Source organism: Rhynchophorus ferrugineus, unplaced genomic scaffold (assembly GCF_030347505.1).
Source record: "Rhynchophorus ferrugineus isolate W39M unplaced genomic scaffold, kcgeb_rfMv2 rfM1, whole genome shotgun sequence".
Classification (NCBI taxonomy): domain Eukaryota; kingdom Metazoa; phylum Arthropoda; class Insecta; order Coleoptera; family Curculionidae; genus Rhynchophorus; species Rhynchophorus ferrugineus.
This window is the reverse complement of record NW_027472580.1, coordinates 13463083-13481492: the sequence shown is the minus strand read 5'-3', so window position 1 is coordinate 13481492 and position 18410 is coordinate 13463083. Positions and strand designations below refer to the sequence as shown.

The following is an 18410-nucleotide window of genomic DNA, read 5'->3' as shown; positions in this document are numbered from 1 at the left end:
GCAAAGGATTTCGAGTGACCGTAAATTGAAACTGAATGAAATATCAGACACTCTAAAGATATCAACTGAACGTGTATATTATATCATTCACGAATATTTGTGTATGAGAAAGCTCTGTACAAAGTGGGTGCCGCGCGAGCTCACTTTTGACCAAAAACAACGACGAGTTGATGATTTGCAGCAGTGTTTGAAGATGATCAAGCATAATAAACCCGAGATTCTGCGTCCATATGTGACAATGGATGAAAGATGGCTCTATCATTTCACTCCGAAGTCCAATCTACGGTCATCCGAGCAGACTGCACACGATGAACCCGCTACAAAGCGTGGGAAAACGCAACAGTCAGTTGGCAAGGTTATAACGTCTGTATTTTGATATGCGCATGGAATAATTTCCATTGACTACCTTAAAAAAGGAAGGACCATCAACAGTGACTATTACATAGCGTTATTGGACCGTTTGAAGGACGAAATTGCGGAAAAACGGCCGCCTTTGATTAAAAAGAAAATGTTACTTCACCAAGACATTGCACCGTATCAAAAATCCATGAATTGTGATTCGAATTTCTTCCTCATCTACCGTATTCTCCAGATCTAGCCCCCAGCCACTATTTCCTGTTCTCAGATCTCAAAAGAATGCTCGCTGGGAAGAAATTTTCGTCGAATGAAGAGGTGATCGCCCAAACTGGGGCCTATTTTGAAGCAAAGGACAAATCGTACTACAAAAATGGTATCGAAAAGTTGGAGGGTCGCTATTATCAGTTTATCGCCCTTGAAGGGAATTATGTTGAATAATAAAAAATAATTTTGGCAAAAATTTGTGTTTTACTATGGTAGGCCGGGAACTTTTTAATTAACCTGTTAAGAATATTTTTATTGGTATGTTGCTATTCTTTTTTTATAATTTTCAAAAATATAATCTAGTCTTTAAGAAAATGTTAAATAATATTGATATATTTTGTAGTACATAATGAATTATTTCAAAATAGAAACAAAATCTTCAAAAAACAAAAATGCAGTTTATTCACCTTTGGAAACATAAAATTGTCACATTGGGCTAAATCTAGAGAATATGCGGGATAGGGCAGCAATTTGTAGCCAACTTTTCGGATTTCTGCCATGACGACTCTACACGTGTACCCCTGCATTTTCATGATAATTTGTTTATAACAATATATGAAATAACAATGTTTTGTTTGCTAAATGCTATCTTTTTTGCCTCAAATCATTATAAAATTATACTAAAGTGTCTAAATAATATTTACCAGTTATTACATTAACATTTTCAAGACAATCGATATGAACCAAAAGACTGTGACCATGACTTTGTGGCCGACAGACACAACCTGGCCGGCTTTAATATATACATGTTTTGAAATAATAATAAAGAATCATTCGGATTGCCGCTGAATATTGCCAATCACTCTTCCTATTAACCAAGAGCTCACATGATTACCTTTATGCTCGAGTGTGCCCAGTCGCAGCACCAAATCAAATATTCATGTAAAATGTAATATGCCGGCTCAGTTGAACTGTCTGCAGAATCAGTCATATTACGTACTTTCATTTTCCGATTATACTTATGCATTTTATCGACGAAATCAGTAAAACCACTTCTTAACTATGATTCCCAAAGTTTTACTTGATTCCCGTAATATTACGCAAGCTTAGCGCAGTGAATTTAACAGGTTTTCTTCTGACCAATAGAGACTAAATAATGCAGCTTGCTCAAACTTCTACAGTAGCCTATCAGTAGATGGCAGTTGAGGGCATCCGTGATGCATATAAGGTCGCTGCGTGGGAAATTTAAAAAGTTACTGAGTTATCATACTCATCTCGTATCACGCTATTTCGAATCAGCAAAGGTGACGAACTTCAAATCAATGATCAACAAGTTGTTAGCAAATGTGTTGCCTTAGCATATCAAACTTCCGTTCACAAGTTTTAGGTTTCGTTTTTCACTGATATTTTGTAAAACGACGAGTTATAATTTGTACTTACATGAATGGAACCAGTTAATTTTTTCAAGCACCTTTATTTTCTGATCAACATACATGAATTGTATTATAATAAATAACTTAGTAATTTTATTGTAAATTTAAGATAATTTATTTGAATTTATTTTTCTTTTTCAAATATTTGAGATTTTATATATGCTTACATCAGGATTCTCAATTTGAGTAACATCAAAATGCAGACAAATGAAGAAAAGAGACAAAGCAGTTTTCCGATAATAGAGTTTAGCTTGAATTTAACCTACTTTGATGAAAAAAACTAACGATTCGCCTTTCAAAATACACTCATTTATTTCTAGAAAGTATTACATAAAAGCAATATAAAGACCCATAATGATTCATCTAACCTCTGAAGCATATTCATGGTTAAGTTGTAATAAATATTGACTAATTTGTAGTTTGGGGAAGTTTACGATAACATTCGGACAGTAATAGTTATAGTTACAGTAGTACACAGTAGTTTTGCAGTTACTCAAAACATCCTTGGTGTGGTTAAGTGATATTCGGGCAAAAATATCAAATCTGAAGCTGTAAAGTTACAACAAAAGAAGGTGTACATTAAATGAAGGTGCTCAAAGATTCTCAGCTATAAAATATTACAAGTAAGGAACATTCAAACTTTGAAAAAAACCCTTAGTCCGTTGATTCCTAGCACTTGCATAATGGTTCAGAACGTAAAGTCTGACAGAAATTGCTTTGAACTAATACAGTCAACTGAAAGTTGAACATAAACTTGTGGTTCAGATTGTATTGAGTCATCAAAACTTGAGAGGCCATCTCATACAGGGTATAAAATGGAAATTTGGGTAGAAACACTCCTATTTCAAACATCATTGCAGAAAACACTAGCGAACGAAGTTGGTAGAGATTTATTTCTTAATATTGTCGTCTCTTTTTTCCGTAAAATAAAATAGGTTTTTTAGTAAAATTAAAGATTTTGTGTACCTTTTCATAATGTATCTATATTTCCTATAACATATTCGATAATAGGTATGACATTTAACTAGGATCAAACAATATAAACTCTAAAATAAAATGAGCAACGTGATTTAGTACGATGATTGCAATAAAACAATATTTATAATAGTTATGATTATAAAAGATGTCAATAATATTTATTACGCAGCACAATTAGTATATTTAACAGCATCCTCCACTGTATTAAACCATATTCTAAAGTTAACATCATCGTAATTCAATTTTCCATAAAGGAATACAGGCATTCGATTGGTGAGAACAAAGACTTGATCTCCTGACACTTTCACATCTGAAGGATAAACCATTTTACTATCATCCTTGTGTACTATTGAGATTGTCTTCAAGCCTTTTTGAGTGTTCCAACAAGCGACAGCATTCTTATTCACCAAGCCTAGGAACATAATTCCGCTAGCTTTGTGTATGTCTGCCATTGATGTTTGAGATTTTGGTCCTCTATCACCAATATTCTTAAAGATAAAAAATATAACAACCATTAATGTCAAAATATTGCATTTTTTATATTACTATATATTATACAAATATCTATCTTATCCTGATATTGAACGTATTATTTTATTTAATCTTTATACATTTATTATACTTATAAAATATTTTTATATTCATTATAAATATCTTAGTTATAATTATTCAGGGACTTTTTTTTAAATCACAATAACCGCGATTATATTTTTACAATTATTAGCTTATTGTAGTTTTCAGCATATCGATTAAAGAGTTTAACTTTTAAATCAAATATGGTAAAAATATACGCTGTAGTTAGATAATTCAGATTTAAGAAAATAAAGAACAACAAAGGAAAAGCAAGTAAAGAAGCAAGTGAAATAGACTGTTTGAAGTGGAATATACAATAAACAAAAATCATAATCTAATAAAGTAGAGTTAACCAGTAGACTACGCTGCAAAAAGGTCCGATTTACGTAATGGGAAAAACTATTGAGCGTATATAAGAAAAATAGATTACATCGATTGACAATTGAAGGAATAAAATAACGAATTAGAGGAAATGGAACAGTACGGAGTAACACGGTGATAAGAGGAAAAAACACAATTTATAGAAAAAGGAACAAGGAAAAATATCTAATATCTTAATATGTTAGAAATACTAAAAAAATAGAGATTGAAACACAAAAAAAAATGAAGATGAAACTAATGAAGAAGAACCATGAGAACATTAATAGCAATAATTTCATAAAAAATCAACAAGTGACAAGTAGAGTGAGCTCCAAAAGTAACTAAAATAAAAAATTCAAGAATAAACGAATGGAAGAGATTTAGTGTCTCGAACGAAAAGTGGAAAAAATTCAAAATAAATAAGTTTGTAATAAAGAAATATGTTGGAAACTGCTAGTAACATAAAAACTGAACAGAGGCTGATCTACTGCAAATAATCTAAAAGACTTATCATGAGCTGTTAAGCTACTAATTTAATTAATATCTTATATATGTTTCGTACTATCATTAACTTAATATAAGTATCATAACCTGAATATAATATCCCATTTTTTCCATAAATATCGAATAAAATTTAAATGAGGAACAATTAAATCATAATTGGGATGATATGGAATTTCCCTAAATTATATCAAGTAATTTTATTAATGGTATCAACATTTTCATTAGATTCTTTTCAGTGTAAAACATTAAAATTGTAATAATAACACTGGTTTCTTTTCCAAAATTACTCTCCCGTATATTAAAGATTTCATTAGGAATATCTTGCGTCAACGATTTAAATAATATTAAAACAATTTTAAATTAACGTCTCTTACCGTAAAGTCATTAGCATGGTAGCTTCTGGTTGATAGTGTCTCATTTCTTAATACCTTCGTAGACACTTTATAAATATGCGTACCAGCCATTGAATGGAAATACATATCCCTAAAACCATCGGGTTTCTCCTGGCTGAGCTCCACGCTGAAAACTCCATCATTCCATTGAAAATTATAACCTCCAACCAAGAACTCTCCTGCTGCTGGTTCTAGATAAAAATAGTTATGATTCACTCGCCAAAAACGATCTTCTTCAAGACTGTAAACAATCAGTCCAAAGCCACCCAAATCTGTTGAAATAATGAGAATAGTTATAAAGAAAAAGTAATAAGAGACGATATATGGGTACCTGGAAGATAAGCAAAAGCTTTGGAGCAGAATTGTTTTGGAAGATCTACAGTTACACTGGCTAATAGAGTATTAGGTCTGAGAACATTTTCAGAAACCGTTACTCTATGAATGATTTCGTCAGTTTGGAGATTGATCAGAATTAGCTGAGGTTCCTTAACTCTTGTAGCATTACCTATTAGACAGAAAATTGGTAAAAATATAGACGTGACAATTGAACATAAGATAAAATAAAATAATCAATTATTTTGCAATCTGCCGATATAAATTCTTCATTAAATTCTTAGTTTGCTTTTAGCCGATTGATATACATAATAAGCTAATTCTGTGGATGTGTACAATTCTAGTAAAGCATATTAAATATCATTTATTCTTATAATGTCACTAGAAATTGTCTTATAACTAATTAAAAAGATATTCATACAGATTAACATTGAAATCAATCAATGTCATTTTAAAAGTAAATCTATCAGATTATTTCACTATAACACTACCACATAAGATTTTATTTTTAGTTTTCTCACCTGGAATTTCAATTACTCCAGTATCAACGAACCACATTCTATCGCATGTATCTATTTCTACTCTATAGATCGATACAAGATTATCTCCTTTTCCACTAGTATCAGGGAATAAATTAAGGCTCCAACTAGGGTAGGGTATTAGAGGGACATTATGCTTCACAGGGCTATCCAGGGGAATGTAATTCAGAGTTGATGGTACTCCCAATCTTCTTCGTGGTACAGTTATAAATAGTTTATTCTTCCAAACATTGGCACCCATTGGGATGTTGTTAGCTATAAAAATTCATTTCTTAGACAGTAAATAAAATGTTCATTAGCTTTATATTTAGAAACCTTAATTCAAAAAAGTTTTGAGTATTTTTTATAAGTTTGAATGTTAATTTAGAGATACAATTTTGTTCAAGGCATTATTCATTATTAGTTAACAAATTTACCCTATTTTTCAGGTTAATATCACTAAATTTTCAAACCTTGCGGGCCACCCTTCCCGTTCTTTGACACTGATACTAGAACCTCCCCTCCCAAAACACCGGAGCATCTGTTATATATGTTTTACAAAATAATTTGTAATCATAATAATGAAATTTAGAAGTGATGATTTGGATAGAATTGACAGAGAAGACTTGATAAAATACTTCAACTATTATTACTAGTTATTACTTCTTCTTGATAATTATACAAGTTCACAAATTAGAGTTAACTCTTGGGCACGAGCATATGAGAACTATTTTTAACGTTATTTTATGCCCGAACTCAGAACTTCTATTCTTGTCTAAAGATTGGTTCTAGTTTTCAAGTTTGCGCATGGTGGTAGCACTGCGTTCTTATAATAGCTATCAGCTAACGACAAAGTATTAAACACGATTTGGGAATTGTTTTTATGATTTTCATTTTACCTGAAACCGGGAACGGAAATCCTATTAAGGATACCTGATCACGGAGACCCGTAGGAATAAGCGAGTTGGGCTTAGATGTCGAACACATATAATAACAGATATTAAAGTAGTCACCTCTATAACCTTTTGTCCATCGTTTTCATTGACTTTTCACAAGGTTCATTGTTTTGGTGAAACAGCAATATATTCTTTGCATTTGAGAGAATTCCTTCTTTTATTATTCACTCAATCGATTCAGTAACACTCTATTGTTTTCAGCGTTTCGTGCCTGAAAACGTGCATTTGCGGCATATATTACATTTCTTATTTAGTAAAACAAAAATCCGCTGAAATTCATCGTTTGCCGGTGGAAACTTACGGTAGACATGCTCTTAGCTTAAAAATATATGAGTCGTGGTTTCGAAAATTCAAAAGTGGCGATTTCGATGTGCAAGATAAAGAATGTCCTGGTAGACCGAAAAATCTTAAAGATCCAAAACTGCAAAGGCTATTGAACAAAGACCTAACTCAAAATCAAAAAGAATTCGCAGAAACGTTAAATGTGTGCCAAGAAAAAATTAGCGGCCGATTACACGTAATGGGACTTGTTCATCATCATTTAAGACTTGTTCGTATGCTTTTTGTTTGGCCTGAAACCGTGAAGGGAAACCCTGTTACGTATACCTGGTCGCGTAGACCCGCAGGAATAAGCGAGTTGGACTGGTTATATGTAGACTGCTTCTGGGATACCCACTAAACCCCACCCTATCAGCTTATTCTATGACTCTAACTGAGACTTTTTACTGCTGGTAAGGACAGTGCCCGTAACCGGGAATACCGTTAAGAGGCAAGGACATCAAGTCGTTATCACACTGTGCAGCTCGCCGTCCCTGAGTTAATCGCTCGCAGAAGAGGGTGGAGATAATTTGGAATAAGAGCGCGAACTGGCAGTATCGGCTGCGATAGAATAAGGTCGCGAAGAGCCGAATGAGTTTTTGGTCCTAAACATCGGCCAGTTCGGTAATACATCTGTTATCCTAGAGACGAAGAATGGAGAAATATCTTGAGTAGAGCTCGGAATGAGTATTATTATTCCTTAGGGGCATTGATCATTCTCCCGAGAATTTTGTTCTGAAAACTTGAAGACGTTAAACCTGACTAGATGATACGTATTTGAGACAGACACTGGAGCCGTATAGAACGAGTGATTGAACCAGCATCTTGTACAGGAGAGATTTTATCCAGAGAGAAAGCCTGCTGGCCCGATCGGCATGCTGATGATCGGCAGCAGTAGATTGACAATAGCTTAACCTTCCTGGAGCTACCTTTGAATCTAGAAATTCCACCTAAACTTCCGATTGAGTCGAGAGGAGATCAAGATAGGCGGCATCTTCTGGCCATGGAATTTGGGCCTACTCGATTTTAAGACGCTAAATGCTCGGTGCAAAACGCTTCTTGTGGAAGAAGTGGATCTGCGTTTTCAGTGGGTTGACTTGCAACTTCCAGAAATGTATTCGTCTCATAGAGTGGTTTTTGGATTTGTTTTTATGCTGTGATTATGCTTCGGACCATGTGAAAATGCAGAGACAATGTTGCAGAGTCAATTCAAGGTATTTTTGTTAAATTTGTTGATGTTGCATGGTCGTTACGCGGAAAAATCATCACAAATTTACACGGAGATGCGTATTCGCAGTATTTTGTTTTTGCTACAAAAAACACTAAGCCATGGCTGCTTAAATTGTTTTGTAACACATGCGTAACGAAACCGTATAAGTGATCACTTGATGAAAATATACGCCTTTAATTTTCAGTACCAAAATTATGAAAGGAACAGAGAATCCTATACAGATGATTGCTATTTTTAACCTACGAAAATCGTCGGTAAAAATGCAAAATAGCGCCGTATAAATATCCTGACGTATCATCAGTGTAAAAAACAGTTTCCTGTACGGATTCATTGCCAATTTGATAGGAATGTAAAAATGACTTAAGTACTTAACTATGTTGCTTCCAAAACTGTCAAAAACCAACAAGGTTAGAAAAAAAACGTAATACTAAAAGATGGCGTAAAGTTTGCAACACGCCTAAAGCCTGATGAAGCATCAGCCTGTTATTATATGCCTGATTTAGATTCAGTCACCCAATTTACTTAATAAATAACTTTAGATTGCTCATGTACAAGACTGTGTATACTTGTGTTACCCTTGTTCGGATTGTATACATATATATATTGTAACAAACAAATTTTAAAAAAATTTAAAAAACCTTTCTAACATTGGACTACAATTCTTGTAAATAATAATTGTAGCGTATGCTTCTTACCATATTGATAATCAACTGATGTTGTTTCAAGTATTTTTGCAGGGCTAATTTTCATTCTTTCCGTGGTGGTGTAGCTGTCGACATTGAAATGAAAGGAACAGAGAATCCTCTACAGATAATTGCTATTTTGATCTAGTAATATCGCCGGTATAAATGCAAAATAGCGCCGTAGAAATATCCTGACGTATCATCAGTGTAAAAAACAGTTTCCTGTACGGATTCATTGCCAATTTGATAGAAATGTAAAAATGACTTAAGTACTTAACTATGTTGCTTCCAAAACTGTCAGTTTAGAAAAAAAGACGTAATACTAAAAGATGGCGTAAAGTTTGCAACACGCCTAAAGCCTGATGAAGCATCAGCCTGTTATTCACATTATATATATATATATATATATATATATATATATATATATATATATATATATATATATATATATAATAACTAATTTGTCTCTCAACAAAACGCATTTTTTGCATTCACATCTTGATTTTTTTCAACAAAACTTAAGCGATATGAGCAGCGCGTAATCAATTTTAAAATGCAGGCTACTGATTTAGATTCAGTCGCCCAATTTACTTAGTAAATAACTTTAGATTGCTCATGTCCAAGACTGTGTATACTTGTGTTACCCTTGTTCGGATTGTATACATATATATTGTAACAAACAAATTTTTAAAAAATTTAAAAAACCTTTCTAACATTGTAGCGTATGCTTCTTACCATATTGATAATCAACTGATGTTGTTTCAAGTATTTTTGACGGGCTAATTTTCGTTCCTTCCGTGGGGGTGTAGCTGTCGACATTGATTAGACCATTGAAAAAGAAACCAGATTCTTCAACAACTTTCATGCCGCTGAAATACAAAAGTGTACTTAAGTTTCATAATCTAGTGTACTTTCATTACAATCCAATCATAAAAACATCACAGGGTTTCTAATCAATTCATACTTAAATTAGTCAGTCAAGATGGCGTTATTCTTGTATTTCAGAAGGAATAATGGTTTTTGATATTCTGAAGTTTTTGACCAATCGTATCGAACAGAATAAATCTGTGACGTTTTAGCCATAGTTTTCATTGACTTCTTAGACGCTTCAGTATCTTAGTGAAATAGAATAATTTTCTTTTGCATTTTAAAGAATTCCTTCTTTAATTCTTCACTCGATCGATGCAATAGCACCCTACTGCTTTCACCATTTCATTTCTGAAAACGTGCATTTATGTTAAGCATTACATTTCTTATTTACTAAAAGGGAAAAGCCGCTGAAAGTCATTACTTGCTGGTAGATACTTACGGTGAGATGATGGATATGCGTGGTTTCGAAAATTCAAAAGTGGTAATTTCGACATTCAAAACAATGAGCGCAAGAACACCGAAAATGTTTGAGGATCCAAAACTTCAGAAGCTATGGGATGAGGATCCAACCCAAACTTAAAAAATTGACAGATGCGTTAAATGTTGAACAAAAAACGATTAGCCACCGATTACAAGCAACGGAGAAAATCCAAAAGTTGGAAAGATGGATGCTACATTAATTGAATGAGAAATCGAAAAATCGTCTGTTAAATGCTACTTCAAAGCTAAGATCGGAAGTTACTTTTACATAGAATAGTGACCGGTTAGGAAAACTAGATTTATTTTGAAAACCTTAAATCCAAAAAATTATGGTTATAATTTGGCGAAGCCGATGATCGACTTCAAGGCGAAATCGTTTCGCTCGCAAGACAATGTTTTGTGTTTGATGGGACCATACTGCCGTGGTGTATTATGAACTGTACTGGTGAAACAGTTAATAGTGATCACTACCGACAAAAAATGTTCAGTTTGAACCACGCACTGATCGAAACACGTCCATAATGGGCTTGAAGCCGCGGTAAAGCGATTTTAGAGCACGCTGACGCGCCCATAGAGAAAAACCGGTCAAGGTAGCGTCGAAAGTGCCGAGATTGGACATATTATCGAACCCGCAGTACTTGTCCCAGCCGATTATTAACTTTTCACATCAATAGCACGATGACTGGTTTTGCTCAAAGCACGAACATTTTTTGTTGGGATGGCATCCATAAATTGCCTGATTAATGGGTAGGGCGTATGGAATGAAATGGCTGATACTTAAAATAAATGCATTGTTCCATTTTATTGAAAGATGTATTTTTTTTAGAAAAATTCGTAATGATTTTCTAGTACTCCTGGTATATCTTTAACAATTATCTTCGATGGAGCAAAGTTCGAATAACACTTATCAAGTCAAAAGTTAAACGCAAAAACCAACATACAATAATGACACGAAATAATTTTATGACCCATTTTTGGGAATGTATACAAAAACATTATATGAAATAAATATCATTATTTTAAAATATTGTATGTTATTAAGTTTTATTAATTTTGCAATTGATATTTGTGCGACGCAAAATCCGAATACTATTATTAATAAACGTATAGCACACAAAAGTCTCAATAAAACCTGTAATACTAGTTTCTAAAGAATTATGAAACGTTCGATGCAGCTTTGTAATCATAAAATCCTTTAATGCAAGTATATTTATTAATATTTATTGATTAACTCGATAATTTGTTATGCAAATTATAATAACACTACCCAACAAAAGAACAATTAATGTTTTTTTCACTAAGTGAATTGATTACTACAAATGACTAATGTTAACTAGTTAAGTGGTAATACAAAAAGAAACAACATAGCTCTAGGTTTTTTAATACAAATATTATAAAAACATTGAATCAACTTCAAAAAATAAATATGGACCTCACAAAAAAGTAAAAAATAATCTTAGATTTTTAGCACTAAAAAATGTCTTAAAATACTATATATACATAATAATCATTGTAATAACTTTTTGTTCAGTTAAGCAAAATTCTTTTTTGAACCATCTATTGCACCTAACATATTTCATATCCTATTCTCTACACATAATTTAACTTAATACCTACCTAAACCTATTTATCTATTTACAATATTATTTTAATTAATACCCACTAATCACTCTGAAGTCGGTACAAGCAACAAATTAAATTTGTTTTATTCGTAATTGAATTTTATGCATGACTAGTATTACGATGGGTAGGCCAAGTAAAGGCGTAACCGTTATGAGGAAAAATAAGAATAAAGAAACAATGATTGAAAACAAGGAACGCTTCAGGCCGCGGCGTCCGCTACCTAGTTTAGGTGATCTGACAAATGTTCTAACCAAACTACAATAACAACAAAAAGTCGATACCTGGCAGGGTGGAATCGATCCTAATACCTCCGCGTGTGAGCTGAACTGAATATTTCTACATCTTTCCGTATGATATGTTTAGTGCTAAAAAGCTTATATATGTTTAGTGAAAGTTTAGTGAACGACTTTAGTAAGCAAACCCTTACTAAAAACTCCTCAACCCTCCTGAAGGCTATAGCTCTCTGATTTCAGCATCAGCTTACCATTGAGTACCATTGAGAAATTGTGTCATTATTGTATTAATTTTATGTGCTAACAACATTTAGAATGTGATTCTTTTTTAAATTGTTATACAAGATAACATTATAAATCTTTGAAAAATCATTTACTAGACGATTGAATCTACAAAGAATCAATGCATACTACAAAAGATTCCATTGACATGGAAGTTCCATCTTCTATTCGATAAAGATCTCGAATAGGATCGCTCAATACCGATTAGCTCAATCTATAAGCTCATCACATTTTCCTTCAAAATCAGAGTAATTAGATATGCAAAGCTTGTTGAATTTTTTTTTCTGCTCTATCTTTTTGGCATATAAATCTAAGTGCAGTAAGAAATAGTAAAATGTTTGATTATCGAAGCCATTCTTGTAATATAAATTAGCACAAGATATAACATATATGTGGAGGACATAACTTACTCTGGTCCCTATTCTTTATACCAATAAATACAAGAATATAGTTCTTACAAGAGGCGTCCAATTCTATTATGCGAAGCCATTTTGTTTCGAGTGTAACAGTATTTATATAAAAACAATACAAATACAACAAACAAGACAGTCTGAACCAATTATACAACAAAATTATTATGAATTTTATCGTTATAAAAACAGTATCGGTGTTTATAGCCTTAAACATGTGCGAATAATGAAAAACAAAAATATATACATACCAAGAGAATTTTGAATATATTCTGCAACTTGCATAAATGAATGACAAACAAATAAAACATAACTCTTTGATAAACCAAATATTTTATAAAACAGTAACGTGATATCAATTTTTCCTCATGGAGACGTTATCACAATTTGTAAAATATTTATATGAAAAATCCAATAGAATATAGAAACTCAGAAAGCTATTATATAGAATTTCTAAACGACAAATACTAATTAATATTATATATAGAACTATATATCTCTATATAAAAGTAAACTGTCGACAGGTAATGTATTCTTTTTGCGAAACTATGGGGGTTCTATTCGATTTTTTAATCCTAATTTCGACTAATTTTATCAGTTTTTGAACTATCATATTCACGTGAATTGTCTCCAGGAAACTTTTAGATATTTTCTATACTCATAAAACTGTTTCGAAAACATCGCTTTGGATAGACTGAGGCTATTAAAACTTAATAAATGGAGGCACAAAACGAGTTCAACAACTACTTTAAAAAGTAGCAGGTCGGTATAATTGCAAAATTGCAAGAATTCATTTCATATAATCAAAATTAAAATAAGTATAAAAATACTTGTATTATACTTTTAAATAACATAATTGAAAAATAATTTAAATTTAAATATATATGAATTCATTAAATATTTATTTAATATAAATAATAATAAATATATGAAATTATTTAAAATATAGCTTATAGTTAAATATTGTTGATAAATGATCTCAAACACCTATGTGCTTAAAACTATGTATCTGAAGTCAAATTGCTCTACTACCTGCAGTATTGTCTACAGATTTGTGGAGCATCCACAATGGTAATAAAAAATATCTTCAGAAGAGCATTGTACCTGTATTTATATTCATGTTAATTTTTTTGATACTGTTATACAATTTTCAAGAAAATTTTACTAATACCAATAAATTCAGTCCCAATTCCCTCAAAATAATATTAAGAAATTAAACAAATCTCAACCGTTTTTATAATATTTCTTTCTTTATGTTTTCATAATATGGAATAAAGTGTAATGTTATGAATTTTAGCGCTAGGCCTTTTTCCATATTGTTCTTGCATGCATTTTGCTTGATTTAATTTATAACCGTTAAGTATCCGATGATGAGAAACGATTACTGAAATCCAATGGCTTGGTAATGTTTGACGTCAATGTAATATAATATTTAAAATGTACTATAGAAATCTGTAATAGCAGCATGAGGTGCAATTATGTAATTCTAAAATGTGACCATACATTCTCTAGCTTTTAATCTAATGTATATTTGGTCTAAAAATATTAGAAAATTTGCTGAATTCCTATTGCTCATAGACCATTCTCAAAGATTCTCTATTTCTAGTTTCAATTTGTAAAGTATTCATGTTTCTGATTGAGACAACGTATTGAAATTCATTAGTAGTATATAAAACATTAATTCTGAACATGCCCTAGTAAATTGGTTGTTCTAATTGTAATCAGCCTTTCTTGGATAGTCTCCGATAAAACTGAAACGACTGTTTCTGTCCAGTAAGCTTTTAATGAAATTCACTGCTCTAGCATAAGGTCTGACTGAGTCGACTATGAACTGCATAAAAGTCCGTGAAGTGAACTCCAATAGAACAACTATCGATATTACATTTAGAATGAAATGTCGAAATCCTCGCATAATGATAATCCCAATAAATACCCGATCAACAACAATAAAACTGGATTTCCATTGAACGAGACGAAATAAATATGGAAAAATAAATAACGGAGTATATTTCAAAAGCCTTGCAATTTTTCATTGATAATAGTGGTGAAGCCATATTAAAAGACATACAAATACATTTGTGCTGTATATTTAATGGTTATTTAAAATTGAAGTATTTTAATGACATGTTTGTAATATTTAAAATGTTTAACAATGTTTATATAAAAATATTTAACAATATATAATATAACAATAACAATATATAAAATAAATATAGTAAATAAAAACAATGATAACACATATATCACATTATTTAAAATGTACCTAGTTAATAAATATAGTTGAATTAAAATTAATTTCTTTAATTTAATGTGATCTTATACATGAGTGTACTTAAAACTATAATCCTAAAGTTGTATTGTCTTACTATTTGTATTATTATTTACAGATTGTAGTGATATATTGAGAAATTGATTAGGAATAAAAAATATTTTCAGAAAAACATCCTATTTGTATTCCTATTTTCTATCATCAGTATTTCTTTCTTTTTGATGAATTTGATATCAATTATATATATTATTCCTACCTGAACCTTGCTATTAAGGAAGAATCCTGTGTCCAGTCGTAATTAATTCTACTCCAAGTAAACTCATCTTTCAATCCAATACTTCGAGCAACAGTCGTGATATATGAATAAACAAGATACAGAAAAATACGAACCTTCATCGCGTTGCTGTTCACTAAATACCAAACCGTAAGTCAAACAATATTGAACTGCACTGAGATGCGCGGAATGGCCATCATTTTATAAACACGCGCCTGCAATTTTTGTATTTCGTATGACAGTTTTATTTTAATAGCTCTGAGAATCTGAAATCTTTCGGTGTGGGCATCGCGAGTCATGTACAGTATGTATTAATAATAATGATTTGTTAATTTATAAACTATCTTTAATTTATTTAATAAATTCGTCGTTTCGTTATTATAAGAAATATCAAGGAAAGGTAATGAAATATATATGAACTGTTTCGGGGATTATCTTTTATATTTCGGGATTAAAAATTATTCATAAATTCAAATAATTATCAAAATGTTTTTATTGCTTTACGTAAAATTCAAATCTTGGTCTGCGGATGTCTCCATCTAAATTTTTTTTATTATTTAATCAAAATATTGTTACTAGTCGTTTCCCTCTAACCTACAATTTGTCTTTATGATAACTTAAATCTAGGTTTTTAACTAGGAGCACCCTTCGGCCCTATCTCAGTCTCTGGTGAAATAATGTTTGTACATGTCACTGCTGAATTTTTTAATATATGCATCTCACTACACAACACTACACAAGATCAGATGGTATGATACTTTTGAGTCTGTGTCCTGTTCTGGTAGTATCCAATAGATGTAATATTTTAATATTCCTGTGAGAATGGAGTCTTTCCTCTATATGTTAGAGTTCTATGCGTTTTGTTATATAGTGGTATCTACTGGAAGTTTAATCCTAATTGATTAATTGTCCATCCAAGTAATATATTTTAGTTTTATTGTAGGACCTATTGACTTTTTAGGCTTTGTTCTTGTTTCCTTCAATAGAGGAATGTTTTTGTATAGTCATTTTCGTATCACTGTATTTCTCCTTAGTTTGTTATGTTACTACCTGTATACATCTTTCTTAATAAAACTAAATTTAATCACTATATTCTCGTGAAAGTATTTGCCATATCAGCAAAACAGTTAGCATTCTTTCTCTTCTCATACATTTTAACTAAATGCGCTTGTATATTTTGAATAATTACACATAGACGTGTGTACATTAATCTTTCACACTCTGCAATAATATTTCCTACGGTTATCGTATATTAATATACTCACCTTTAGTTGTTTTGACTTTCACTCTGTCTTGGAAATTGTCAGTATTGAATCATATTCCCATATTCATATAGTTTTATTTAAGTTTGAATAACCTGTTCATTTCCAATGCATTTAATATTTTGTTCAAGATTCATCCAAACCTAAGGCGTTATTAATTATTCCAGAATGAAGAGCAATATATCTGCAATGACTTATTAATAAATATTATGACTAATAAAATCTAATCAATTGTTAATACGTAAATAATTTCTGATTCTAAGACGAATTCCTAAATTGCGGCAGGCAATACATTAAACATCTTGATGACGTGAGTTCACTGTTATTTTGAATATTCTATAGAAATAATTTACATCAACTATAACTTTAGCTTATTAATGTAATATATTGACATGATTACATATTGATAAAGAATTAGATGTTATTTTCCTTTCACAATTATCTTAAAATTAAATATGATGCAGTTGGAAATTGTATTAAACATTTTTAACATAATTTTCAAGGCAAATTTTCGGTTAATTCGTAAATTCAGGATAATTGATTTATATTCTTCGAATATACATATAATTTGCAAGAACTGGCAACGTCGAATATTAAGATTCTCCAAAATTAGACTCTTGTTAAGAAATTTGTCTATAGCTGACTGAATTCACCGAAATAACTTTTACAAAATCAAAATTACTTTCCTACAGCAAAAGTTTAATAGTAAAATCCTATGTTTTCTTTCTTAAATCAACAATCGCTGAAACACACTCAAGTTACCGTCCCGATACACGTTTCTGATTGAGGAACGTCGGCCAAGCGGCGGTCGAGAGATCGTAATTTTCTTAATGTGTCGCCGGTAGTCGTCTGAAAATTAACGTAAACATTCATGGCCTCCCAGGAAGCCGGTCTCGCCGCCTCGGGAAAAACAAAAGAGCGACGCTTTTCAGGAAAATCCGTCGAGTGGAAGAAGTTAACGTCGCCGTTGTTTTCCTTGTAGTCGGTCTATTGGAAATGTTCTCTCTGATGAATATGAAGGAAGGAATTGTTTCGAAGGGCGCGTCACAACTTCCCCCTTCTTGGTTTATACTGGGTGAACTGTTTTAATGCCATTAATGTCTTATATTATTCATATCGCCAGTTAGTTTTCCTCTATATTTTTATTGTTGCTTCGCATCACAAGTTAGTCTAAATGTACACAATTGTGTGATTTGAGTAGGGATGAAAATATTATTTTATTTTTAACTAGCGACCCGCCCCGGCTTCGCACGGGTGCAATGCTGATACTAAATTAAATACACTACAGAAAAAATATGAACGTTGTATATAAAAACATAGCGGCCCGCTCCGACTTTGCACGGGCATAAAATATATATACTCAATGAAAACATGATTAAAATCGATCCAGTATTTTTTGTTCATTCATTACTGCCCTTGGCCTGCACGCATTAAATTTGGAGTAAAACAATTCCTCTTCCCCTATACTTACTATGAAGATTTCCTGCTATCTTTGGAATATCTTAATTCATACAATTTTTATTACATTACACATTTTTAAACGCAAATTTTAAATTTGTAATATCTCCGAAAATATTTGTTTAATTTACATGCTGTAAGGAACCATATTGATCTATATTAATTGCACACTGTATTTAAGGTACTTAATTCGATAAGGATTAATGCCGTATTGCTTAAAATAGCTTGGTAAATAAGCCATTTTCTCAAGTAAAAAGTAAACAATAAAAATGGTTAATGTGGGTTATCCCTAAAAGATAAACATATACCATCGCGGACTATTTTGTAGACCTTTTTATGGTGTACAATACTGTAGTACATTAATTTGATCTAACTCGTAGGGTTAGGCAGCGTTTTTGCTAATTGCTAA

At 31.7% G+C, this 18410-nt stretch overlaps 1 protein-coding gene across 3 annotated transcripts; it reads right to left on the bottom strand.

Moving 5' to 3' along the window:
- Positions 1 to 2287: 2287 nt before the first annotated feature.
- LOC143204569 (L-dopachrome tautomerase yellow-f2) lies at positions 2288 to 15530 on the bottom strand. 3 transcript variants are annotated; one of them, XM_076417184.1, is made up of 6 exons: positions 15398 to 15530; positions 9576 to 9709; positions 5656 to 5928; positions 5133 to 5306; positions 4784 to 5073; positions 2288 to 3460 (listed from the first exon to the last, which is right to left on the bottom strand). In XM_076417184.1, exons 2-6 carry the CDS (start codon positions 9703 to 9705, stop codon positions 3134 to 3136), a joined length of 1194 nt encoding a protein of 397 aa, XP_076273299.1. In that variant the 5' UTR covers positions 9706 to 9709; positions 15398 to 15530; the 3' UTR covers positions 2288 to 3133. The 3 variants fall into 3 exon arrangements, with proteins under 3 accessions (XP_076273299.1, XP_076273289.1, XP_076273310.1); XM_076417174.1 differs by having other exon boundaries at positions 15264 to 15474; XM_076417195.1 differs by lacking the exons at positions 9576 to 9709; positions 15398 to 15530 and adding an exon at positions 8853 to 8969.
- Positions 15531 to 18410: the final 2880 nt, after the last annotated feature.

Excerpts from the sequence above, each read along its gene's own strand:
- LOC143204569 (XM_076417174.1), bottom strand. The coding sequence starts at position 15,403 with ATGAAGGTTCGTATTTTTCTGTATCTTGTTTATTCATATATCACGACT. Across the intron at positions 5,929-9,575 it reads ATCAGTTGATTATCAATATG|CTAACAACATCCCAATGGGT; the intron begins GTAAGAAGCATA and ends GAATTTTTATAG. Across the intron at positions 5,307-5,655 it reads TGGAGTAATTGAAATTCCAG|GTAATGCTACAAGAGTTAAG; the intron begins GTGAGAAAACTA and ends TCTGTCTAATAG.